General features: G+C 40.2%; 5 protein-coding genes across 9 annotated transcripts in view; 2 read left to right on the forward strand and 3 right to left on the reverse strand.

The window, feature by feature from the left end:
* mwh (multiple wing hairs) overlaps positions 1 to 10,262 on the forward strand; it is a 53,110-nt gene extending 42,848 nt beyond the window's left edge. For all 3 annotated transcript variants that reach the window (XM_065485171.1, XM_065485172.1, XM_065485173.1), the window contains exons 3-9: positions 1,150 to 1,487; positions 5,198 to 5,480; positions 6,986 to 7,258; positions 7,747 to 7,911; positions 7,972 to 8,372; positions 8,774 to 9,140; positions 9,350 to 10,262. In XM_065485171.1, coding sequence (XP_065341243.1) covers positions 1,150 to 1,487; positions 5,198 to 5,480; positions 6,986 to 7,258; positions 7,747 to 7,911; positions 7,972 to 8,372; positions 8,774 to 9,140; positions 9,350 to 9,829 — 2,307 coding nt within the window. In that variant the 3' untranslated portion in view covers positions 9,830 to 10,262. The remainder of the gene's footprint in view (positions 1 to 1,149; positions 1,488 to 5,197; positions 5,481 to 6,985; positions 7,259 to 7,746; positions 7,912 to 7,971; positions 8,373 to 8,773; positions 9,141 to 9,349) is intronic.
* On the reverse strand, positions 1,898 to 4,090 carry LOC135940330 (chondroitin proteoglycan-2-like). Its single transcript, XM_065485174.1, has 2 exons — positions 3,944 to 4,090; positions 1,898 to 3,879 (listed from the first exon to the last, which is right to left on the reverse strand). The coding sequence occupies exons 1-2, from the start codon at positions 3,948 to 3,950 to the stop codon at positions 1,976 to 1,978; spliced, it is 1,911 nt and encodes a 636-aa protein (XP_065341246.1). The 5' UTR covers positions 3,951 to 4,090; the 3' UTR covers positions 1,898 to 1,975.
* Positions 10,253 to 15,149, reverse strand: LOC135940331 (sodium-independent sulfate anion transporter-like). Of its 2 annotated transcripts, none has more exons than XM_065485175.1 (12): positions 14,976 to 15,149; positions 13,299 to 13,492; positions 12,388 to 12,583; positions 12,108 to 12,328; positions 11,875 to 12,052; positions 11,657 to 11,821; positions 11,444 to 11,605; positions 11,248 to 11,388; positions 11,047 to 11,192; positions 10,818 to 10,985; positions 10,610 to 10,766; positions 10,253 to 10,552 (listed from the first exon to the last, which is right to left on the reverse strand). In XM_065485175.1, exons 2-12 carry the CDS (start codon positions 13,482 to 13,484, stop codon positions 10,452 to 10,454), a joined length of 1,821 nt encoding a protein of 606 aa, XP_065341247.1. In that variant the 5' UTR covers positions 13,485 to 13,492; positions 14,976 to 15,149; the 3' UTR covers positions 10,253 to 10,451. The 2 variants fall into 2 exon arrangements, with proteins under 2 accessions (XP_065341247.1, XP_065341248.1); XM_065485176.1 differs by lacking the exon at positions 14,976 to 15,149 and adding an exon at positions 13,793 to 13,926.
* LOC135940333 (40-kDa huntingtin-associated protein-like) lies at positions 13,860 to 18,467 on the forward strand. The gene is made up of 8 exons (XM_065485180.1): positions 13,860 to 14,000; positions 15,342 to 15,414; positions 15,470 to 15,516; positions 15,658 to 15,857; positions 15,918 to 16,140; positions 16,203 to 16,296; positions 18,024 to 18,142; positions 18,198 to 18,467. Exons 1-8 carry the CDS (start codon positions 13,958 to 13,960, stop codon positions 18,365 to 18,367), a joined length of 969 nt encoding a protein of 322 aa, XP_065341252.1. The 5' UTR covers positions 13,860 to 13,957; the 3' UTR covers positions 18,368 to 18,467.
* Positions 18,468 to 18,533: 66 nt separating this feature from the next.
* LOC135940332 (actin-5C) lies at positions 18,534 to 22,389 on the reverse strand. 2 transcript variants are annotated; one of them, XM_065485178.1, is made up of 4 exons: positions 22,230 to 22,389; positions 20,264 to 20,646; positions 19,814 to 19,952; positions 18,534 to 19,753 (listed from the first exon to the last, which is right to left on the reverse strand). In XM_065485178.1, exons 2-4 carry the CDS (start codon positions 20,627 to 20,629, stop codon positions 19,128 to 19,130), a joined length of 1,131 nt encoding a protein of 376 aa, XP_065341250.1. In that variant the 5' UTR covers positions 20,630 to 20,646; positions 22,230 to 22,389; the 3' UTR covers positions 18,534 to 19,127. The 2 variants fall into 2 exon arrangements, with proteins under 2 accessions (XP_065341250.1, XP_065341251.1); XM_065485179.1 differs by lacking the exon at positions 22,230 to 22,389 and adding an exon at positions 21,345 to 21,449.
* Positions 22,390 to 26,876: the final 4,487 nt, after the last annotated feature.

Here is a 26,876-nt window from a genome sequence, read left to right on the forward strand (position 1 = left end):
CGCCACGCATAAAACTTGATATTAATTAGCAAAACTGACCTCATTCCATTCGTCTTGGTAGAAGTGAAGGCACAAGGCCTGGATAAACAACATGAATTATCGCATTGATTTTTTAATTTCAAATCCGGCAGAAATACGAGATGAGTGCGCAATGTATTTGCGTTTCTATTTGTGGGCGATAGAGCAGATAATTGCACGGCGAGTAATTGCGATTTCGATTTCACACTGCTTGATTGTTCGCCAAAAACTGGCTGTCGGTTTTCTCTAAGCAAAGCAGCCACGATCTCCGCGGGTCCACTTGTTTAGTCCACTTGTGCACCAAGCTGTGGCCAACTTCTGAAGCCTCCTTTCCAAAAACTCGCTTGGCAGATGTATAGTTAGTTTCTGTTGAAATGTCAGAGGATGAGGACGAGAATCAAAGAGCCAATCAAGCCGGGCAGCAGTGTGTCACAGAGTTTTGAGATATTGCGCGTGTTGGGCTGCAAACGTAAAAAGCGCTCGTTCTCACTGCTGCCGACCCTTTGGAGATACCACAAGAGCGACGAGGTAATTTACCTGCAGACCCTTAACATTGGTCTTGCAAGTTCAGATTTTTTACCCAGTTCAATCGTGGCAGTTAACTGAGGATAAAGCCATGCAAACATTTGGCTTGAACAGCAATTTGGCATTGTACTGTGCGATGACCTGTAAGATAGCTCGATTAGAGCAGTACTATGGGAACCAAAACAAGCGAGAAAGTCAATTTGGCTGCGAGGAGCACCATAAATGTTTGCGAGAAGAGAGAATCTTTTAAACCCTTTTAGTATGGGACTAACCAAGCTGTAATTTCGTGTTATTAAGCGGCCAGCAGAACGAAAGCCTCAACACTTCCATCGTGCAAAATTTCCACGATTCAAATAACCACTTTGATGAAACTGGATGAATCCAAATTCTCTAATATATAAATACGCTGCAAAACACAGGTTGCCGCTAGTTTTTTTGCGAGGGGAAAAAGTAACCAAACGCAAAACGCATTCACGCGTGCACTGCGGGTATTTCTGTGAATCAACTTATTTTTTCTTTTAGTAAATTACCTTCTCAAATTGAAATTAAACCATTTTTATATTTTTGCTAAAAATTCACTTGGCTTTGCTTTGCTCATTCTTACAGGACCACCGTCCACCAGTTTACAACCCTGAAGATTATGCCTCCGCCCTGAAAAAATGGAGCCGCCGATCTGGACCACTGCTTTACGCCTCCAATATTGCCAACAGTGACGAGGCGACTATGGGTCCTGGAAGCACCAATACAGCGCCACCAAGATACAACTGGAGGTCCAGGTCGACCGACAACCTTCATCAGGAGCCCATGTCCCTTGGTGGCAGCAGGGATTTTAGAAATCCGAATCTAACTTCCTGTAGTCAAGGAGAAATGACTTTGAAACAATTTTCAAGTGTTTCTGAGCTGCTCAACAAATTGCGCCAAGATCTGCGTTTAGCACTGCCAAGGTATATTATCAGAATTATCAGATTTGGCCGGATTAATTGATTTCATTGTTTCCATGAAGCATGTTGTAAGTGCTTTTGACAACAACTTACCTAACTAATTAACTACATATCAGATCGCGCAAGATTAGCACGCTTTGTTTTAATATTTATGATGGTTTAATCGTCTCTTTCGATTTTATCTGGTTATTTACCATGACAGTAATCGTGACGTGTCATTAATCAATTCTTTGTGTGTATACAGGGTTTTGGTGTTGTCAATCAAAATTTAAATTTTGTTATATGTTAGTACAACTTTATTAAATAATACAAATAAATAAATTAACAATATAATATTCATTATAGATATATGTAACATAAAATTACCGGCGCCAGTCACAATGGTTAGGTGAAGCAATGAAAGAAGATCCATGTATGCGGTTGACTTAGAATTTATTAATACTTAGGTGCAGGCCAATTAGGTTTAATTTCAAAGTCTGAGTTGGGCTAAGCTAAGCAGAAGGGTCGCATCCAGCGTCCCGGGGCCAGTCGCAAACCTGCTTTTCGGCATTGAAATGGAGGCCATCGGGGCAGTCAAAGAGATAGCCGACTCCCCAGTCGCACTTGCAGAAGCTGTCGCAACGGCCAGGGTTGGAGAGGTGAAGAGCATATTCTCCATTGATTAAGGGGCACCTAACGTTAGGACAGGTTCGTCGAGGTGGGGTAACTGGGTCGGAAGTGGTGGGATTTCCGCCGGGAGAGGTAGTGGTGGGATTTCCGCCGGGAGAGGTAGTGGTGGTCACACCAGGAACACCACCCTCTTCTGTGCAGCCTGCGTCCTGAGGCCAGTCGCAAACCTGTAGGTTTGGATTGAAGTGGAGGCCATCAGGGCAGTCGAAGAGGTAGCCAGTGCCCCAGTCGCACTTGCAGAAGCTGTCGCAGTGACCAGGGTTGGGAAGGTGAACGGCGTCTCCTTCATTGATTTCGGGGCAATTGACGTTAGGGCAGATTGGACGTGGATTTGAAGTAGGGGTTGGATTCTTCGTAGTGGTGGGCGGAGCGTTTGTGGTCACAGTGCTAATTTCTGGTGGGTTCGTCGTGGTTATTTCTTCACCGTTACCATTGCAACTACCGCTATAATCGCAAATTCCCAATGCAGGGTTAAATTGAAGTCCAGGAGGGCATGGCTTGAAGATTCCAGTGCCGTTAGTGCACCTGCAGAAGCTATTACATTTGCCGGGGTTGGGGACATTAACGCCTCCACATTCGCCAGCGGGACAGGAGGCACTTGGGCAGTTATCCTCATCTGCTCCTGGGTCTGCTGGTCCTCCTGTTCCATTGCAGTTTACATTGCTAGGCCAGTCACAGGTTGACGTCGCGGGGTTGAAGTGCAGTCCAGGGGGGCATGGCATTAGAATTGGACGTCCCCAATCGCAGACGCAATAGCTGCCGCAATCTTCTGGATTTGGAAGATGGATGGCTTCACCTGCGTTGCTGTTCTCAGGGCAAATGACGTTGGAACAAAGTACGGGAGGCCTGTTTGTTGAATTAGTTGGCGGATTGGTTGGTGGGTTGGTTGGCGGATTGGTTGGTGGGTTGGTTGGTGCGTTGGTTGGTGGGTTGGTTGGCGGATTGGTTGGTGGGTTGGTTGGCTCTGTGATGAAGATTTCGCATCCAGCATTAAGGGGATGTTCGCAGACCTGTCTCTCTGCATTATAGTGCAAACCAGAAGGACATTGTTTCCAATTAGCGGTGCCATTTTCACAAAGGCAGTAGCTTTCACACTCCAAAGGGTTAGGAAGCGATCCATCTTCTGAAATTGAGCAGCGGACATATTGACAGCCGTTGATTGGGCCTGTAGGCGGCTCATCTCCTTCAATGCAACCGGCGCTTTCAGGCCAGTCGCAAACTTGCAGTTCCGGATTAAAGTGGAGGCCAGCAGGACAATCAAAGTAGATGGGAACTCCCCAGTCACATTTGCAGAAGCTTCCGCAGTCGTCAGGGTTGGGTAGGTGAATCGCCAGACCGGAGTTGCTATCCTCAGGACAAATGACATTGGAGCACCCTCCTCCTGTAGTAGGGGGTGGGTCAGACCCTCCTCCTGGTGCGGAAGGGGTAGTCAGGTCGCATTCAGGGTCCGTGACTCCTCCAGAGTTTTCGCAGCCAGCGGCCTCAGGCCAGTCACAAACTTCTTTGATTTTGTTAAAGTGAAGTCCGTCAGGGCACTTGAAATAAATGGCTTTTCCCCAGTCACATTTGCAGAAACTGTCGCATCTGAAGGGATGGGGTTTGTGCTCGGCTAATTCCCCGTTAAGGGGAGGACAAGACACGGTTTCACATCCTGTAGGAGCAGAGGTGGTTTGCGAGAGCGCGGAACTGACACAGGCCGCGAGTAAAAATAATGCTAGTTGAACACCTGTAAAAATTTAGGACATTTAAAACATGTTGCAAAAAACAGTTGAAAATGTTGTGTCACTTACTTTTCATTTTGTGTTGTGAGCCTCGTACCTCTGTTACCTAGTAGGTTGGTACAAACTGCTGTGAGTTTAAACACTTGAAGTGAATATGCTGCTGTAGGCGGATGCTCGCATATATATACCAAATTGGCTCGTATCTTAATCCGAGAGCTATGACGTTATCATTACCGTCTTTTACCGATAAATGAGTGAGAACAACGTCATTACTAAGGGGATTATGAACCATAATCCAATCAGTTTGAGCCTGGTAATTAATTACGACGCCCGCTCAAAATCTTGTGATATATATTTAGTTGTCGATTTCTGCAAGTAGCACTAAAGTACGCAATTAATCTTGATCCTAAATCTCTCGTCTCCTTGGCTCAGTTTTGCTGTGATCATTGCGCACATGGAATTCACGGTACAAAAAAATGCGCACTCTCTTGAGATAACGCGAATACGACTAATCTCTCTGTACAAGAAATGACCATGCCACCCAGTTTAATTAATCAATCGGGATTATGGAATGTCAACGAAAAATATTTCAAAAGTACCTACTTCTTATCCACAGTTTATATCATTTCATTAAACATGGCAATATACATATTGTTTGAACAAAACACGTTTGATATTCATTACATATCCTTATTTATAGGTTTTACAGCTGCCGGCATGATTATTAATGATTTTTTATATTTATTAGAACAAATTGTGTACAACAGACATCAAGCTCATTTTTAACTGCTCGCTTTTGCGTTAGTGGCTTGAGACAGAGTTAAATTTTCTTATTAGTCTAGGAAGTGGTGGAAATTAACTGGTTTATCACAGACTTTGCATTCACATTCCTCACTCGCGCAAGAGTAATCTTTTTACAAATCAAGTAGTGAAATACGTGACAAGCGTGTCTCGCGTGAACATGTGTCTATATATGCCCTTCGAATTTTGGTTGACCAAAAAAACTCAGGGTCGATATCAAAAGCTGGCTATAGCCATTAATTTTTCAAATGCGTCAGTCTTTACCAGTGAAAATCTCAATTTTTTTAGAATTAAACAATTTCACAAAAATTTGGCTCCTGTCGATTGAATCGTTTAAGTCTTTTGAACGTCTAAGGAAGGAGAAAAAAGTGGCTTTTCGCGCTCGAATATACATTCATATTAATTGCATTAATCAATTAATTCACGGCGTTAATTGCGTTGACTATCCTTTGGCAAAACCATACTGATTTACAGGAATGAACTCGACTAGGATGACTTGATTTAAGTGTTGCTTTTTTACAGTTTCGTTCAAGAGTTTGTCGGCGACCCTTTAGATGGTGTGACCCTTCTGTTGGAAATTCTTCGTGCTGTCCAACTGAGCCAAACTACCCAGAAAACAAGAATTCCACCCGCTATTGCCAGGAGGGCGTTGCTGGACGAACACGAGTGTCTGCAATGTCTGCAAAGCTGCGTGGCCAGGTCACAGGAAGGCGCCCGCAGATTAGCTTCCTCGCCTGCTGGACTTTTCACTGTCGCCGTTGGCATCATGAGCAACGTCACTAAATCCAGGATCCTCGCCCTTCAGGTATTAATTTTTCTTTTTCATAAAATAAAAGATTTAAATAGCCTTTAAGTTGTAATTAAAATGCTTGATGATGTATTTGGGGGGTTTTTAACACTTGATATTTCACTAGAAAAAGATGCAAAGGAAAGCGCGCTTGTTGTGAAAATTGCCGTTTTCTTAGAAAAATGGATTGTCGTGAGTTGCAGTGGCGGCTCCTCTTATTCAAAGATGATTTAGTGAAAAAAAATAATCTCCTCTCTCTGGTGAAATAAATGTTGGAATTGAGGAAAGTAAACACGCCGCCAGTTCGCGATATTTGTGTTTGCGCGGCATGCCATTGTGTTTGGAAATGTTCGTGACTGCTGCGAGATATTAATATTTGCATAACACACGCGAGAGGAAGATGATGACCAGATATGCAGCACGTACACTAATACAAGGCGCCTTGAATTCATAACTTTAATTTACTACGCAAAAAATTTATTATCCTGGGGTGGATCTTAAAAAAATGTTTTGCCCGCATCGCGTGCCATATACCACACTGCTCTATAATATGAGTTTAAATTAGACGTTTCTTCATAGCTTCGCGTGCAAAACGTTAGTTAATATATAATAATATATGAGGCCTAATTTTCACAATGCACATGCTCCTCTTCGTGCATTAAATTAGCTATCCTAGAAAATATAAAATTTGCTTCATTCAAACTAAAACTTGCGCACATTTATTCCTGCAATGAGGAAGCTTTTGTTCAAAATCGTTGAAATTTTTATCGCAAAAGCAATATAGAACGTCATGTTATTCTTATTAATAAATTTAATGTAACTTTTTAGTTTTATTTTTATCCCTTTACAGTGTAATGCGTTGATTACAAATAATAAAAATACACAGTATTTTGTTGAGCTATCATAAATGGCAAAGTGAGTTAAAATTAATTGCTGCAATTGACGCAATTCACGTTAAAAATATCTTGTAAATTGTAACAGACTAAAATTGAATCATTGTCCTAAATTAAACGTGAACGTGATATGAGTTTTAATTGTGTTATACTTTAATCTATCTTTTGAGTGCTAATCTATTAATTAGTATGACAGTTGAAGGATAGCAAATTCGAAACCGACAGACTAATTAACTCTGTTTCCAAATTATTTTTGTTACTAATTTTGGATGTAGAGATGTATAGTGTAAAGTTACTCTGCTTATCCGCAATAAAAACAAATTTTGAAAATCTCAAAAGTTATTCGCATAATTATATGAATGAAATTTGGTGCAGCTCTTTTGTGTCGTTGCCGTTAAGTTCAAATGATCGATGTACTGCATTTTTTTCGATTTTCGTGACATGTTACTTTTGAATTGAATTGAATTTACATATTTTCGTGATTTAAAATTCGTTTTTACCACGCATATCGTGGAAACGTAATTCCAAAATACTCGTAAAAATACTATCAATTAAGTTAATTTAAAATAGCCTAAAATCCCAGCATCAACAATTTCCGCAATTAATTTGACACTGAATTTTCGTGCGCAGTTGTTAACAAGAGCGTGTGAGCCGCCGGCCAACGGACACTCGGCTGTGTCTGAAGCCATGTCGACCCTGCGCCTCAGGTTCGGCGAGCCAGTGCGGTTTCGCTTCCTGGTTGGCATGCTGAGCAGCGGGGCTGGGGCCTCATCGCCCCAGTTGCAAAGCATCGGCCTCCGCTACGTTAACACCTTCTTGGAGGCGGCCCCCTCACCTCAAGTACGGCTCTACATTCAGGCAGAACTCGAGCAGGCTGGATTCCAACCAAGCACCATCAGAAAGGTATGATTTAATTGCAAATTTTCACATATTATTTGTAAAATTGTTCGTTTTTCCGTCGAAATTTTGAAGGATTTAGTTCCCTGCACTTATGGGTGAATAGAATTGTCCAATAAAGTCGTAAATATATCTGAGGCTTTTGAAGATTATATGTATCTAATTTTATTTGTCAACTACTATTTCAAAAAGAGTTCTTATTTTCTTTTTAATTGAAATTTCTGGCATCCTCTTTTAAACCAGCAATATTTACTCATGTAAAATCTAAAAAATCTAAATTAATTAGAACGATAGCTAAATCCATTTTGTTTATCGGTTCATCCATCAAATTTTGAAGGTTTCATGGAATATTTATTAATCACACACCTATTTGACTAACTAAGCTGTGAGATAAAATTTGCTATCCGTGCAATAGTTGCGAAATATTTGGGGAAAAAAGTCAAAATCAGTTGTACACAATTCTGTGTTTAGTAACCTTATATAACAAATTTTAGTCCTTGCCTGCAAACGCAAATGTTGCCGAGGAAATACAGAAGGAACTGAAAAGATGGGAAGACGGATATTTGGACATAAATATGCTGGAGGACAGAGCTAAGCACGCAGAGAAGGAGGTGTCGGCACTAAAGGAGAAAACATCTCTTCTGGAAAGGAAACTACAAGTATGACTTTAAGAGCCACATTCAATGTTTTTGTCTTCAACAAAATGTTTTTTCTTTCAGATCCTTCAGGAGGAAAAGGGTGTCCTCTTGTCTCTGGAGAGGTCTCTCAAGGAAAGATGTACTCAGCTTGAGGGTGAAGCCAATCACCAGCACATTATTTCCCCAAAAAGCTCAAAGGTTGGATCGACTCCTGAAGATGAGGGAATCAGTTCCTCAGACCAGCCCAGCAGTGGAGAGGAAGGCAACGGATCACCATTGGCACGCAGAAGGGACGTGATCGAGCTAAAAGTTGAGGGTCCACCTGTGCTCAGGGAGACCAGTGTCGACCAACAGGATTCCGATGAGGAGGAAACAACTATCGAGGAAGTGATGGAAGAGCTGAGAAATATCATAAATGATGCTGAGAGCGAGGATAGAGCTAGAATGCAGAGAGAGCAGGAATTGGAAATTGCAAGAACAAGGTATGTACTTCTTTTTATCAAGATCAATCTTTGGATAGCTGTAGAAATAGTAATCATTTTTAATACAGCAATTGCGACCTTTAAACTTCTTAATTAATTTTTGCTTAAATCCGCTAAAAGCTTTTAAGCTTTCATGCGATAACAGAGGACTTTAAAAAAAATTTTGCGTATCACGAAGTTTGATATATAGAAAATAACAACTTCTGGCATGGACGTTTTATTTTGATATTGATAGAAAAATTAAAGTTTTGCATCAAATGTAGGTCCATGGCATGGTTTTCTTTAATCCCTTGGCAAATCCCAAATTAAGATAACAAATATAGGTCAATACCAATAGACTCTATCATTTGTTGATTATTTCTGACAGTGAGATAGATTAATAAATCCAGTTTCATTTTTAGTAACAAGGCTAGACGCCCCCGCCAAAGAACGCCAGCTGAATATGAAGACCGTCTCAGCCCTGACACCCCCGCCTCTGATGAAATCGAAATCATCCCCATGAGGTTGCCTCAGCCTCCTCGCCGATCGCGAGCCCTGGCTATGATGAGAGACGGCGCCCAAGGAATTTTGTTTTTTGACGAAGAGACGCCAAGTGACACCAGTGACTCAGATTCCCTTCTCAGCGCCTCCAGAGAGCCAGAGCCTACGCAGAGGCCCACATACGTGTACGGGAGCAGGCCACTGATGCGCAGGGAGACCATATCAGCGCATCCTGTCTCTCCCATTAGACGAAGTGAATCTTTCCAATTGCAGCAGAGACCATCACAGGTATGATACGCATACAAAAAAAAGTTAAATAATATTCATATGATGGTTAAAATTGCTCTTCCAATTGTTATTTTCATATTTAATTCAATTTTTTCCATTGCGTATGTATATTAAAACACACTAAAAATCTGCTAGTTAAAAATCAATTGAAAATATAACCCAAAATTCAATTTTAATATCTACAAGGAAACTGATTGATTTTTCCTTAGCTTCAATTCAACCCAGTGCCAGTGATCACCAAGGAAACTACCACCCACCCACTTTTCTTTCTCAACGACTCGCCGCGACAAAACAACAGCAACAGCAGCAAATCGAAGAGCATGGAGCGGATCGACGAGGGACTCAACTCAATGGTTGACATCGTGACCCACGTCCGCTGGGAGACGCCCCAGGTGTCCTTGCACCATGACTACCGCAGTGGCGGCTTCCACAGGTACTCGGACCGGTACCCACCTGACGGTGCAAGCAGTGGAATGTCCGGCAGCGCTCTTTTCATTTCACCGCGGGAGCAGAGCCCTCCTAGCCATCACTACAAGGCGCCATTTATCAAAAGGGGCCACCTCAACGCAGGCCTTTACTCTGGCCAGGTCAAGCCAATGATGCAATGCCAGTCCTCGAGCAATAGCCGAACTGCCTCGGTGCCTAGCTCTGCTGGAAGATTAGCCGATCTGCCTTCAGGATTGTACTAAATTAACGAAAATTATTAGAGCCGCCTTGTACTGGTGTTAAATGAGATGATTAAAATTAACTGTTTAATTTTTTTGCCTATTGCTTTGAATTAAAAAGATGTCAAGGAACACAATTTGAAAGTTATTTTGATTAGACCAAGGGATTAAACAAATAATTTAATGAAAATCCTTGGCGCGGTACATATGGAAGTTAATTTTTTATGCGTGGATTGAAGGGTTGATTTGATATTTTCAATAATGTTCTATGCGTGTGTTGCAAACTGTACAGTTTTAATATATCAGATGCAATATGCTCATATTTGAACAGGGGAGAGGTGATGATCTCCAGATCACGTCATTTCCAATGTCTCTCATTGGTCACTCAATGACAATTTGCCAAGCACAAATCCTGTATATATTTGTACAAAGAAATAAAAAGATAAGTTTACAAAAACACAGTTTTATTTCTTATAAGTTATAAATTGTAACAAAATATAAATTTCGCAAAAAAGTGGTTAGTGATCACTATTAAACTTAAGTAAAGGAAAATAAATTATATTGTTATGATAAAAAAGAGGAAATAAATGCAGAAATGCTGACCTTCTGATCAAAAGTAAAATTTATAGTAAAATGTAGTGTCATATCACCCAGTACAGCCCCGTTCTTGGTCACCTTGAAAAGTACTCAATGGCACTAACTCTTCATCTCCACCACCAGATTTAGAAGATTGTATCAAAACATACTCTGCCAGAGAAAAAAGAAGTGGAAACAAGTTTTTATCTCACTAGGGGCCAATATCACCTTTAGTAATGTACTCATCAAGCTCATCCTCGTCGCCAAAATGAATAAATTCCTCTAAACTGGCACCTTTGAAGACTTCAATCACACCAGGCCTTAAGTTGTAGAAGTAAATTGGTTGACTCCTCCTCTTGAAGTCGTCAATTAAAGCAGCAATGCCCTGAAACGGCATTTTAGCACTTCAAATTGACATTTAAAATTGGTAAAATACTTTGGCCGCCGTAAAATCAGCACCAAGGACGAATTTACAGTCAACAACCACTGCACTTCGACCTTCTTGGCTTCCAGCTTTGCCTACTGTTGTCCTGATAAAGTCCACAGCCGGGAAATACAGACTGTTGCTGGGAGTGATCATCAAATAGCTCCTCCCTGATTTGGTCTGCAAAAAATAAATTACAATTTGTTTACATGCTATACTCTACCACCAAAATATTTATCACCATGGCTCGCTGCACTTGTATTGTTGGACGAGCTGATGGGTAGAGGAGCATGACTATGTTGATACCAACCCCAGCCAAGATCCCGTATTCTACTCCCCAAGCAAGACAGACAGCAAAGGTGGTGAACGTTGGCACCAGATCTTTTTCTGAAATAAATTTAAAATAAATTTGAAAAGTTACAGAAGCAAGCACAAATCTTACTGCTTGATCGCCACATTGGTGTGACCACCTCATACTCGATCATAAAAATGACTGCGCAGATAATGACCGCAGCCAAGGTTGCTTTCGGAATGAAGTAGAAGTAGGGCGTCAACCAACTCAGAGCCAGCAACACAAGGACGCCTGCAATGAAGGTGAACAGTCAGATTTTGAGTGTAAATTTTAAATGAAATTAGACCTGTGTATAAGCCCCCCATGGGAGTGCGGACTCCACTAGCGTGATTTACTGCACTACGTGAAAATGAACCATCCACTGGGTAAGCCGAGGTTAAACAAGCAGCCAGATTGGACATGCCAAGGCCAATCATCTCCTGAGTTGCGTCCACAGAATCACCAGTTGCTATAGTAAAAATTTTATTGATTAAACATGGGAGTTAAACATTAAATTTACCAAATGTTTTGGCAATGGCGACATTCCCAAGAATGGCAATCACTGGGACCAAAATAATGGAAGACCCAAGTTCTGAGACCATGTCAGTGAATGAGAGGGTTTGATTATTGAGGGTTGTGCTAAATGGAGGTAGTGATAAGCTTGGCAGACCCGATTGAACGGTTCCTGTGAACAACTAGGTGTTAACAGCGATATTTTAAACTATAAATAGGTGCAACCTATAAGTTGAAATGGAGGTTGGTTTCCAGTGGCCTCGAAGCAAAATGCGATTATTGAGCAAGCTATAACGACTAATATGTTTCTCGACACTGAAATTAGCCAGAGAGCCCTTTTCAGTACTTTGCGGACACTGCTTCTTCCATCTGCAGGTTCCTTGATTGGCAAATCCTTGATTTTCTAAAAACAAAAAAAGCGAAATAAAAATGGATCTTGGGGGATTCCTAGAACGTACTCTCAGAAGCAGTAACGCGAGTATACAAGAAAATCCAAGAAAAGTGTCTCCGAAACGAGTGTTCGGCAGATTCTTGAACACTTTAGTTACATTGTCCAGAAATGAGTTTGAGCTGAATTTGAGGCCAAGCAGCCCTTTCAGTTGGGACACAATGATGATAACTGACGTGGCTGACGTGAAGCCGATGCTAACCGGCACCGAAATGAAGTCCAAAAGGACGCCTTTTCAAAAGAAATGTTTAGTTTCTGTTTCGATTATATAGTGATAGCTTTTATCTCACCCAAGTTTAAAATACCAAAGAGCATCTGAACACAACCAGTTAGAAAGCAGAGGAGAACAGCGAAGTCTTTGTTTTTTCCTTTCACTTGGTCGTAAGTCATTAGAGACATGAGAGCGGTTGGACCTATTGTTATGTCTTTGCACCCGCCGAAAATGATGTACATGAAGCAGCCCATAAACGCAGAATAAAGTCCATACTGTAAATTTCAGAGTATAACGCGTATACATAATAGGTAATTTTAAAAATCCTTCTTAAATAATTTCTTAGATCCACTGATAATTAAAAAGGATGTATTTAATTTATAAACAGGATTTGCACAGTCATTCAGACACGTTTTTTGCGGTTTTTATAGAAAATAAAATATTTTTGCGTCAAGAAAATATACACACAGCTTTGGTTTTTTCGATTTTGTGGATAAAATGAAACACAATATTTGCAGCTTCTTTATACTCAGCTTCATAATTCAATTGTTAAACAGTCAGGTTATGACTGCATGAGTATGTTGTATAATTAATGAAAGTTTGCACCAACTTAATTCTGACGCGCTGTGTAAATTTTTGAAATTTAAAATTAACGAACGACTAAATTTTGAGCAGACAGATTAGCTATTACTGAATTTTTTAAAGAAAAACATTTTCTTGTAATGTTTCACCAAAACAAAATTTATTCTACAGCTGCAGAGAATTTGGAATCAGCGATTGTCGAATTTGTCCAGCTTTTCTTATTGCTGAGAATATCGTTTGTCTAACCTTTTCTATCGAAAAAATACAATAACTTAGAGTTTACTCTTAAAATACCATGAAAAATACTGCTGCAACCACAAAAATGCAGAAACTTGCATGACATTTTTTTGCAAAAATGTTTGTAATTAGCAAACCCTGTCTCTAAATGGTTAAATTGTATTTTTATACCTGTGGTTCAAGACCCGCGAGAGTGGAGTAAGCAAGAGCTTGTGGGATGACAGTGAGTCCGACAGTGACCCCTGCGATGAGGTCGCAGATGAAATCCGTGCGATCGTATGAGGGTAGCCAGGCGACGATAGGCACCCTTTGCCGGATCAACTGCTTCACCTTCTCGCGCTTAAAAAGGGCACTCATTGCTACCTCTGCAACAGCGGTTGTAATCAAAATCAGTGTTTAGATTATTGGAGCTTTCATGTTCTGCAAAAGCAAGCCTCTCTCTAGAAGTCACTTTCATCCTAATTAAAAATTATGCCCTAAGGGAATCAATCATCAGTCAGCAGTTTTAAGCATTGCAGTGTTCACAACGTTCATGACAAATACAAAATGGAGCAATAAAATTAGTTATTTTTTCAGTTCATAAAATGACAGCTTGAGAGTTGTGAAAGTGTGTTCCTGTTGATTTTTTCCAGATGTTATTATACTTTATTTTTGGTGATACGCACATTATTGATAAATGGCAGGTTATCTTATCTTTGACGCAACATGAACGTCTTCTGCCGGTGCAAAACAGGACGGTCTCATTCCGAATAATTCCTCAACTACGCACGTGGACGGAACACGTCTGCAAAGAGACTATAGCGCATTCTTAGTTAATCTTGGTTGAGATCATGTTTGCTGGAGATGACGAGGAACAAATCGAAGACTATGGTGGTAATCGTGAACTTTGTTATTGTGACGCTTAACTCTAAAACAAAACGATCTTTTGACATCAGATCTTAAATTATGTGCACCAATATAATGACAACCACACTATCATTTTCTAGCTCTTAACGATTTTCTCGAATTGAAGTATTACTTTACATGTGAAATTAAAAACATATATTAGACTAACGCCTATATCCTTGAATTAATATGGATGAAAATTAAGTTGAATGTTAAATCTCGATTTCTCGATTTAAATTAATGGCTGAATGACAAAGGTTGAGAGAACGTGCAAATATCCAAAATTTCTGACGCAAATAAAGAAGTTCAATTCCAATTTAAATGAGCGATTATGATGATGATGATGATGATCATGCAACCCGCATATGTATAATCTTTCGTGAACAACAAATTGCATAATTAACTAAATTATGAAATCAATTAACCTCTAAAACTGGAATTGAAATGACAAAAAATCCTATACAAACGAAAGGATTACTGACTCTATATTTACAAATATTGATGATTCCATGCTTCTTATGGTGCAGAATAATATTTGTATCAATATCTTTTGCAGAAAACACCCATTTAATGTTTTACTACCACTGATTGTGAGTGCAATTCTTGCATCTATGAATTTACACCTGAAAACAAAAATAGGAATACTCCTTAAATTTAATTTATTTTCAAAAGATTTTAAAGTACAATACATTGAAAAACTCACACTATGCACAACTACGTACTTACACAAATAAATTATTGATTCCCAAATTAAAACTAGAAGTTCCATGGGCATTTGATAATATATCTACACTCGGCTTGTTTGCAAAAATTACAAAACTATGACGTCATTTAAATATTTAGTTCAATTCTTTCGTGAATATGTATATTAGGGAGTAAGAGGATGAAGGGAAATTGTTTTGAGATTATTAGAGTTTAAGTGTAATTATTTTAAAAACGATTGAAAGTATTAGTGTTATGTACCTTTTAAGAAATTGTCAAAGGTAAATAGTACTTCATTGACATCACAAAGCAGGAAAACCAGGCAGAATTCCAATGCAGTGGCTAAACTTCATGATTACTTTATCATAAAGTTAAGAGTTAGTACGTGTCGTGCTGTCGTGCAGTGGGTCTGGGATGCTGCTGCTGCTGCTATCCAGCAAACAAATTTCACTGACATATGGAATCTGTAAACATGAGCAGTGATTGGTTGAAAATACGCTCTCTTGTCCTTGATTGGCTACAGCTGGAACTGCGCTAACAGAAACAAGAAACAGGAATTAAATTTTGTCCCTCACAAGTGCACTCTGAGCAAAAGTAAAATAAATATATTTTAACATACATCTGCAGACTCGGAGATGGCAGACACGTCAGGCAGAGACTTTTTATCGCAATACAGGAATATTAACGGCAAATTAAAAAAGTAAGCATGCTATAATGCAAGACAATCGTCGGTCATGTTAATTTTCTTTTAATAGGAGGTTTTTGCGCAAGCCAAATGTCGCCGAGGCTTCGGAGCAATATGGTATGTAACTTGGTATTTTACACTTTTTTATTGTTAAATAATAATCTTTTAAATTCATTTCTAAGACTTCAGAATTATTTGCTTAAGAAAAAATTCAATTGTCTGCAGCACTAATTTATTGATTAATAATGTTCTGTTTAGGCGCTTTAGTAACCCAGTTGGAAAATGAAAACCAGTTGGATTATGCGGGCTTTTGTTGTCTTTCTGTGGCCAAATGTGAGCAGAGTCTGGCCCACCTGCCTGGAGAGACTGCAGCTCTTATCAGAGCTTCCAGACTGTTTCTACAGGCAGAAAAGAACATTTACAAACTAGGATGCCCTAGTTTTGAGGAAAATTTACAAGTATAAATTATTATTATGATGTCTATGTTGAATAAGATTTTAAACACTGCATTTTTTAAGGCTGCTATTGGCTGCTACGGAAAGGCAGCAAATCTCTTGGTTGAACAACGTCAACCAAGTTTGGCTGCTGGTCTTTGTCTGGAGCTTGGAGATGCCCTCAGCCAACTTGGACACACCCTTGAAGCCACCACGCAGTACCAAAGAGCTGCAGAACTGCAAGCTGGCAGCCCTGCTGACCAGGCTCATGCGCTTGGTTTAGAAGCGTCTTGCAAAATCAAATTAGGTATACACTTCTTAAAGAATTTTGAGATGAATATTTTATAGTGATATCCTTTGTCTTTTTAGGAGATTATGATGGAGCCCTTCACATTTTCAATGACATGGCAGCGTTGGCTGAAACTGGCGGATCTTATGGAGTTCTTTGTGACATTAGGCACAGGTAACATCCTGATTACATTATTTATGGGTACTGTTTGGATTAGGTTTTTGTTCTGCTCTATATGTTCTAAGTTTTCACTGTTGCGTGTTTCTGTTTGTACTGGCAGCCACATCACCAATAATTTGGTGGCAGCGGTGAGGTAATGCCAAAATCACGCGTTACTTTACAGTCATAAGAAACCTTAATAAAGGTAATGCAAGGTTTGGCCCCAAATATTGCCTCAAAATATATGGTTGATGCTGTGGCTGCTGGTCCATGTTTGGGTGCTGAATAATAGGAAGCTGTGGCAGCGGCAATTACCATTAATAAGGATAGCAGAGATACAATCTGTCAATGGGCCAAAAATGCTGATACTCTCCATAAGTATTTCATTGGGGGTAACAGGATTTCGGATCCTGATCTCTACTAACCTTACCTGTTAACCTCTGACAAAAGGGATGAATTCTTATTTTTGCATGAATTTTTGAGCGATTTTTGCGCCACTCGAATTTGTGTTTCATTGTGAGAATTTACTGGCAATCGCTGCTCCCCCAGTCTTGCTTGGTTAGCTTTTCTTGATCTTTTTGCTATGTTGAAACTTAAATTAGGAAAAAATCATTCATTTTCAATTTTATCTAAATATATATCTTTAGGGCAACTGATTTATTTATAATATATCTTTGACGAGAAGAGAACTTCAAGAGAAAATTTTAGTGAGGCAATAATATTATTCAATAATATTTTGTTTATTGAAGGGTTTATTTGTTAATATTTTTCCCTCAAAATGATGTGGACAGTTATTAACTGTGCTGCCAAATAATATAATAATAGTAAAGGAAAAGAAGTCAAAGAAAAGAGCTAATCCTAATCTTTATTATTATTTTTTTTTAATTTTATATTGTACCCTATTCACCAATTTTGCGCTAATCTGCAAAACCTTAAAATTATTCATAAATAATTTAATATATTTATGAACGCTGGATTAACAAGGACACTTACAAATAATTGCTTTACTCTTAATTACCAAGTAAGTGGGGATTCATTTCAAGCCAATATCTACTGCAAGATCCTCATGTTTGGGCACTGGGAGCTCCAGCCTTGAAGTCTTTGGTGAGATACACAAAATATATCCTAGGCATTTCCATGAGATCCAAACATTTTTATCTTTTGAAATAAAATCAAGACAATTTGATGAAATTTTGGGCCCATTGTTTGTTCAAGAGGGAGCTATGTTGTAAGGAGGGTGAGTGGTGATATTGATTTGTGCTATGCAATGAGTTTGAGATCAGTACAATAGATTTTTTACCTTGTGCTCATGAAGGAAGCCAGCCGCGGATTGGTACATTGAACTATGTTAATTTTTAAATCTTCAATTTTTCTCTTGAAGGAACCCGCTTACGAAAATTATAACTATTTTTAATTTTTGTTTAATTTATTTAATTCGTCCAACAGGTGTAATTTCCATTTCTTTTTCTAACGTACTAGGCTAAAACGCAAAGATTTACCGTGGATAATTTTTCATTTAACGGCTTGGTGAAGAGCCATAGGCTAACATTTTAAGCAGCTGCACTGAAGTGTGATGCGTTTGAACACCACACCTGTTTAGTTCCTCTCCAAATGCAAACCTGTCACAAATAGTAGGAGTTGCATGCTGCATTCAGCCGCTTAATTTTGCACCTGTCTTAAACGACCACCCTGTCATGAAAACGAGGTCGTGTCACCCCTCTAAAATCAATTAAATTATGCAGGTGCGAGGTGACGCGGGTTCTCCTTTTGATGATCCTCCAACCAACGCCCCAGAAATTGACGCCCGAGCTTGGCACCTTGCTTGAAAAATACGCGTGGGCTGAGAATAACTCGCAATCAGGTAAGTTCTTGTTAGTAAGTCATTCCTACAAAAGCTGATGACTAACTCTACTCAGGAATCTTGTCTGAAGAGCTTTTCCTGCTTCTGCAATCCGTGGTTATGGCCTGTCAGTCGAAAGACGTGGATGCTCTTCATTTATTGGAATCAGATCTGCAAGAACTTCTCTCGCCAGAGCAAATGGATCTCATGCACATTCTCATCAGGTGCATGGTGTCAAAAATTTAATTATTTTCACATTCCTGAGTATTAACTATTAGTTTTAATAATATATTTGTTAGCCTATAGCTATTTCTTGTTTGTAGACAATAATAATGTATTTGAAGAATATTCGTTTATCTTTTCAGTAAACCTGTATTTATATTGTTTTAAAGGGTAGAGAAATAAAATAATATTATTTAAGAATTTTATACATATTTATTGAAGCTTTGATCTTGAGAAGCTTGGATAATAATTTATTAATTACGAGTAGTTGACAAATGTCATGAAGTTTTGACCGCCCAAGCAGCCAAACGACCAAACATACACACCTACTAACAAAAAATGCATTCAAGATTGCCCTGAGCGGGACCTTTTTGGAAATAATACTGGGCTACTAGGGCGATCACTTTGGTGGTGGTTCTGATTGTATGAACCCTACAGCCGGTGCACTTGCTTGGTTAAATATTCATATTTTACAATGGATTTAGATTGAGCTTGGAATGGACAAGCACTTGTCTTTTGCAAATTTTATTTCAATTTTAAGAACCCCCATAGTTACGGTAACAGTCTCTTTCTCGTTGGTTGCGTCCAAGAAATTTGCGCGTTTTCAACTACGCAGACAAACTTGATGGAGGCAACAAACACACTTACAAAAGGCAAACAAGGAATGTTCCGAAGTGGGAAGGAGATTCTGCAGATATTGATAAAAAAAAACAAGATGGATTGAAGGGGGTTCTGCTGACTCGAACATAAGAGTAAATGTAGGAGAAAATATAGAGGAAAAAGCTTAGAAGCATTTCCTGTGCACGATGGATGGGCCGGACTCGTCGTATTCCTGCTTGGAGATCCACATCTGCTGGAAGGTGGACAGGGAGGCAAGGATGGAACCTCCGATCCAGACGGAGTACTTCCTCTCAGGGGGAGCGATGATCTTGATCTTCATTGTGCTAGGGGCCAGGGCAGTGATTTCCTTCTGCATTCTGTCGGCGATGCCAGGGTACATGGTGGTGCCGCCGGACAGGACAGTGTTGGCGTACAGGTCCTTACGGATGTCCACGTCGCACTTCATGATGGAGTTATAGGTGGTCTCGTGGATGCCGCAGGCTTCCATACCCAGGAATGAGGGCTGGAAGAGGGCCTCAGGGCAACGGAAACGCTCGTTTCCGATGGTGATGACCTGTCCGTCGGGAAGCTCGTAGGACTTCTCCAGGGAGGAGGAGGAGGCGGCGGTAGCCATCTCCTGCTCGAAGTCAAGGGCGACATAGCAAAGCTTTTCCTTGATGTCGCGCACGATTTCACGCTCGGCGGTGGTGGTGAAGCTGTAGCCACGCTCAGTCAAGATCTTCATAAGATAATCAGTCAAGTCACGGCCAGCCAAGTCGAGACGCAGGATGGCGTGGGGGAGGGCATAGCCTGCGAAATAATGGCTCTGTTAGTCAAATTCACTTTGTTACCAATTTGATAAAAACGTACCTTCATAGATGGGCACTGTGTGGGACACACCATCACCAGAATCCAGCACAATACCAGTGGTACGGCCAGAGGCGTACAGGGACAGCACAGCCTGGATGGCGACGTACATGGCGGGGGTGTTGAAGGTCTCAAACATGATCTGCAACATGAAATTCAAATTAAAATTCACTGTAAAATAACTTAGTTACATAATAGCCCTGTTGCCATCGTTAGATGTCACTTAAGTATTCCTTAATTAGTAATAAATAAAAAACAAAGTTCCAAAACACTATCATTACACAACCTTAATTTAGGAAATATGAATTTTAAATGAGACTTTAACGCATAGACTATATAAGGAGATACATTTAGAAATTAAATAAAATATTTTGGAAAGATTTGGATATTATGGGCGTCAAAAATTGAAATTATATTATTTTGGCTAGCCATTAGAAATATCAATAAAATTACCTGGGTCATCTTTTCACGGTTGGCCTTAGGGTTGAGGGGAGCCTCAGTGAGCAGAACGGGGTGCTCCTCAGGGGCGACACGCAGCTCGTTATAGAAGGTGTGGTGCCAGATCTTCTCCATATCATCCCAGTTGGTGACAATGCCGTGCTCAATGGGGTATTTCAGGGTGAGGATACCACGCTTGGACTGGGCCTCATCACCGACATAGGAGTCCTTCTGGCCCATGCCGACCATCACACCCTGATGCCTGGGGCGGCCCACGATGGATGGGAATACGGCGCGGGGAGCGTCGTCACCGGCGAAACCGGCCTTGCACATGCCGGAGCCATTGTCGACAACGAGGGCAGCAACTTCTTCGTCGCACATGTTTGTTAGTTAGATTGCTGTAAACAGAGGATACGGCCAGGGTTACTCCTAGTTGCAATTAGCCAGCCGGTGGTTTGTCAAAGTGGGCGAAATTCGCGCGGCAGAACTAGCTGCTCACCGGCTTCACCGAATAGGGCAAATTGAAACCGAGAGTAGAGGCGGCGAACCCACATTTACCACCCCACACACGTGGCCTAATAAAGACGAGCCACACCCAACCCCTGACAAGGAAAGTCTACGGACTAAAACCGCACGTTCGGTTTTCCTGTCTAGATTTAATTTTTGCGGCAGGATGTTTGGGCGAGTTTACAGGTCGTTTCTTACGGTTGAAAACAATTGAGAAAACAAATAACATTGCAGGCAGTTTGAAGTCGAATTATGAACGAGAGTTTAAAATATGTACTTGGAACTGTTTAATTAAAGAAAATAAAACGAATTTAACAAATAATAACATTGGAAAGCAGTGAAAAATAAATCATTTAAAAGTGCTCCGAGCATAATGGAATTAAATAATTAAATGCCTGAAAAAATTATGTAAGATGTAAGTAAAAAAATAAAAAACCGAATAAATCGTTGGGAGAAGTGTACAAACTGCGAAGCGACCGATCCTGAAGAGTAAGTAATCCAAACAGCGGTGAACTGGGAGCAAGAACAACACTGACTCGCACGCGAACAATATTTCCGAACAAAACCAAAGAGTAAGGAAGAAACTTACAAATTTGTACAACTAATTACAAGATTCACACTGAAAGTGCCTCTAGGCCTTTCGAGAGCTCGATAGCGACTGAAGTTAAAGGGCCTGCTACGGCACCAATATACAGGCAGCAGGACCCTGTGCATGCACTCCCCTCCCTCCCCCACCCCCCATTCGACCAATCGCAGTTCTCATTGCCTTTTTAGGAATTTGTCTGCACTCGTGTTACTGATAAAACAATTCGGTCACTGGGGTTTCGCTTGAATGCCATTAATTTTTACTATAATTAGCAGAAATGGTTCCGATCAATGGACCTGCATTCGCGTAAGATAGAACATCATACTCAGTCGATCCGAGCTCTTGATACTCTAAAGATTGCTGCACAAAAGAGCGGGAAATTTGCCAGAAAGGCAGGCAAGGATTTTCGAAAAGAATTTGGTTTGAATTTGCGGTTGACATCACCTCGAACAAAGAGTGAGTTTGCTCGGGTATATCGGGTATATAGGTATTAAGGCAGTAGGCAGAGCAGGCTGCCGCCATGACGAAACAGCCACCGGCTCGGAAGCATGGCGGCGGCATCTAATTTTGGACGCGACCGGCAACCACCTGCCGAAAATCCCGAAGCCGGCGTGTCCCACCTGTTAGGCGACCGATTGCACGAGCAGAAAATGTGTGAAAATCAGAAAATTTTAGCTTAGCCGGAAAACTGTCTAAAGAGCGCGAATGCCGGTTAACGCGAGGAGCCGGCGCCCATCTGAAGGAACGCCTCTTTTATCTGTCAAAATTTCTGATAATATACCAGATTAGCGATTAGCTCGGCGATAATATTCAAGAGCAATCTTTGATTATTCATTTGATAATGTGCGGGAGACGATATGATACGAAATAGGCGAGATTTTAACATACCTTTTGAGCACTAAAGGACCAGCAGGAGAAGCCGCAACACAAACTTTGCCGCAAGTGAGCGAACGGTCGTTGAGCGAGGAGCGAAAGGCTCTCAGAAAATGGACTCGTCTAAGCGGGTGAATCCTGTTCGGCAAGTCCGACCGTTTAATTTCAAGCGCTAATGTTTCGGCGCAAAATCTCTATTCTGGACGTTTTTAGTGAGTATAGTTTCCTGAAGAAACGAATTCGGGCCAACAATTAAAAACAATTAATGAATGGCACGAATCTACAACCTGCGAAACTCCCCTCAACAGAATGAGACAGGCCCTCCGTCACAACTCCACAACGTAACCATATATGGGCATAAAACGCATGAGGCATTCTGATTGGCTGAACGGCGAGACGCCGGTCGCCGGTACGTTGAAACCGTTTGCTGGATGGCTTGGCTAGTGGCGGACTGGCGGTTCTAAGTTCTAAATCGCCGAACAGCCAGTGACACGTTTGCATAATTATTTTGATGCATCTCGTCTTTGATCACGGCTCCGAGGCTAGCCGATCGCTTCGATCACAGCTGCCGCGCGAAATTCTTGCGAATTTTTCATGCCACACCCCTAAACGACACAGTCAATAAGCCGGGAGTCGGGATTCCCTCGCATTCCTTACGCGACATAAAAAATGTTAACACGTAGTGTGTCCCTATTTTTTCCTAATAATATCAACAGGGCTGCTGTAAAATAAAAGAGATGAGGAATATCGGCGCTATGAGGGGGATAGGAATGCAGCAAGGGCCGCGTTGAGCAGAGAAATTATTAATATAAAAAGGTGCACTGGGAAGAGAGGGCAGTGGGGTGTGTCTCTACCGGATAATCAATACTTGTGCTTGGATCTCTCATCTTATGCCAAACTACTACGTACCCCACGTCAATTATTTTGTATTTAAATAAAAATCGTGGTGGACAAAGTTCACAGAGAATCGATGCCAAAATTCAAAATAATTGATCTTATCAATAATTAAACGCGAACAAAAGCACATGATTTTCTCTTTGGCTGCCTCACACAGGACGACGACAGTGAATTCCAATTTGAAGAATTGAGGTCATATTAAAATCTTGGCCATTTAAATTAATTTCACATTTATTTCTAGTTACGAGTAGCTATAAACAATATAATTATTATTATTGATCGATCATGGATATGAAATAATATTATTTATTGTTATTACTAAACCATTAATAAATAATATTTCAATAAAGTATTTTTCGACGATTTGAAAACAAGGTGTTGGTAAAAATACTATCTGGGCCAGGAAAGGAAATTATGGTTTCCTAAGTTTCTTTTCTTTGTTGTTGCACGACGCAAATAAGAAAATAATTTCAACCAGCAAACAAAAAATGAAGGTGGCATTGAGCGTTACAATTTTCCGCCAAAAGCTCGCCATGCATGTGGAGATAAAAATGGCCTTTCAGTGAAGAGACGACATTTTTCTTATTTTTACCCCTGGCATTCTTATACCAGAGAGTCCAATACTCTTCTGGACAATGGCAGCCGGGCACAGAAGGTGTTGTTCTCTTCTCTCCCAGGATATTATATCAGCAGCCAGGGAGCACCTGTCTCTCCTAAAAAGCTATTCGCCGGCAGCAGTTGGCGTCAAAAGCAACAGTCAACGGACTTTTTGTGTTTTTCCACGCGCCTATTTATGGAGAATAAATGCCAAGCAGCCTCATGCTTCATGGTACACTCAAGACCAAGATGGTAAGGCTGGGATGAATGCGCTTGGACACTAAAAATTCATTCAAATCACGCTGCTCTTAGAGGATACTGTGTAAAAGAAAACTCTAGATGGAATCCAAAATGGCAACAAGACGAAAAGTTGTTTAGTGCAGCTTGACAAATTTGGAAAGGGACAATATATTAGAATTAGATACCAAATTTGAGCATCGAAAAATTGACACATATTTAGAAGTAAATAATAAATTTCAGAAAATAAATGGCTACTCTATGTGGTAAAATTAAATTTGGATGGCCAGATATCAGTGGCTCATTGTCGGTTTCTTAAATTTAAAGACTGTGTTGTGTATTTATTTTCTGTTTTGAATTACTTCTTCATTTTCACTATTTTAACTATCTTCACTTGATATTTTCAAACCAATTTAAGTGCGTTTTTAATGATTTACTAATTATTACCTTCAAAAACATCATGATGGAAAATAAATCAACTGTCCACGTTTAAGGAATGAAAAACATGAGATGGCAAACTTCGGCTCGTTCAAGATCAAGAGAAGAGGGCAGAAATAAGTGTGTCTAGTGTTCACCTTCTGAATTAATAATTATGCAAATCTACTGAAAACACCAACACCTATGTGATCCAATTTTAATATGGGCAGAGAACATCACTAGTAGATTTGCATGAGCTAAAATATTTCCTTTCAACTTTCCTGCTCGCAGCGAGTCCGTGTCTTTCTTTCGCCTTCTCTACAGTTATAAAATCTCTAAAATCCCCTCTTCCTTTCACATTCTCGACGCGCTCTTCGAGGTTCAAAATCTGCTCACGAAGTTGACCACAATAAACAATAATTATTGCCAACAACGAAACCAATGTCGACCAGTACTCCCACACCGGCCAACGATTTCTGCACGTCTGGACCGCGTGCGCGCATTACCTAAAGGTGGTTAATCAAACTAAGAAATGTTACACAATAATGATTTCAACGAATATACTGTCGTTAAGAGAGTGAAAAAGTTGAATTTAAGCCATTGTCACGATGTTTTTGTTTTTTCGATTTCGAAAGTTTGTTTTATAAATTCAAAAATTACACTACAAAGGAAATTTACAGTCAGCACAGAATTTATGAATTCAAAATTGCCTGAAATTCTCAACCCTTGAATGCGAGATGTGTGCGAAAATCTGGCGAGCCCATATTATTGAGAGCGAGCGCGCCACCTTGACCCAGAATGAGAGCGCGAGAGGAGCAGGATAAAAAGAATTATGTCAACTCTCCATATAAGGCTGGCAGGCACCTAACGGGCCGTGAATACGCGAGACGAATAAACGAAAGCAAAAGTGCGAGTGGGTAAAAAGCTAAAAGTATGAACGAACACAAGCTCGCGTCTGGCGTGGAAAAAGCAGCCCCCGCGGCTCATTGATCTGCCAACGAGATCGGCCGTCTGGCTGCGGCGCGCCGACTAACAGTGGTTTGCAGCCGCAGAACAAAAGACCGGGGTGGACGCATCTGCGAATTTTAATTAGTGCGGCGGCCGTCTGGGCGTGTCGTCAGCCTCTAATCACAACATGCTAATATTTGTCTACTCAGTTTACACTAATTTGCTGTCTCTCAAGCTTAAATTGAATGCGATTGCTTCAGCCAGGGTTAATTAATCCTGGCATGCCTCTATTATATCGTGTTCAGTGAACAGGGTTGTTTCGAAATTTGTGATGTAAGAAAATTTTTCAATAAAAAGCTAACCTTGAAGAGCCCCTGAAATTGATCCACAGTTTTACGGCACCCCTTGTATGGTTGAAACATTTAATGTGACCATGACCCTTGTTTTTTAGATGATCACTATGGTTTTTACTACATTTAAAAAAAGTTTCACATATATGTAACTTCTGTGATAAACTTATCAACTTCAATACCATTTCCTCAACTGTGATTAGAACAATCTAACCTAGTTTCAAACTGCGAAAGCTATATAACGCAAAGTGAACTTTCAACTCCTTATTTCATTTGATGCAAACTTTTTTTGTGATATTCATTCTGTCAATAAAAATCTTAAACTGTTGAGCTCAAATTAATAAGTTTTAAAATGCATTTACTTCAGTTGACTCATTAACTTTGTCACCTGATGTTTCACGGGAAGGAAATAAAATATCTTAACACCATATATAAGTCTCCAACAACCTTGTAGCAACAAAAATTGTAGTTGTTTTTACTTGTTCATTCTTCCTGCAAGGCAAACGCAGTTTGAAATCAATTCAATTTAAGAATTTAAAATATTCTTAATATTTTATAATTATAGTTGTTGTTTCATTTAGTTATGTACTTATTTCACAGTTAATAATGCATTTTAAGTTTCGAAGAAAGCCAACAAACCGAAAATAAAAATTTCTCTTCGTAATTGAGTGTTGTTTTATTTAGTAAGAGAAGCCCTAATTGCCATTGACACCTCATTAATGAACATCCGAAACAAACCTAAGCCCTGGTTTCTTAGGTGCTGTACAATCGCACACAGGATGAAAGTGCGCGCGGCTTGTGTTTTTGATTTCTCTGCTTCTGTCAGATCTCGACCGTTATTGTTAAACTCTCCCACAGCAGTAAAATAACATCCCGCAGTATTAATACAAAAACATCAATACTCGCATCTCTCTCAAGACCTAAAATACGAAAACTTTTATATTTTGGCGTTTCACTGGCGGTTGTGGTGTGGTGTAAACTTCACCTTGATAATGAATGAGAGAATTTCTGTTGAGATTTTTCTCATCAATCTTTGTGTGCGCATTTCAATATTAGCTGGCGGTGGAAATGAGTCCTAAGGGTACCCAAGCGAGAGAAACTCGATCAGAATATGCGCGATGAAATTGGGAATTATGAGCACTCAATGTGGATCATCAAACTGCGAAGCAGACGAGGAAGGAGCGAGGATTATTGTTGAGCATGCATTCGACAGGCG

The sequence above is a fragment of the Cloeon dipterum genome, chromosome 3 (genome assembly GCF_949628265.1).
Source record: "Cloeon dipterum chromosome 3, ieCloDipt1.1, whole genome shotgun sequence".
Lineage (NCBI taxonomy): Eukaryota > Metazoa > Arthropoda > Insecta > Ephemeroptera > Baetidae > Cloeon > Cloeon dipterum.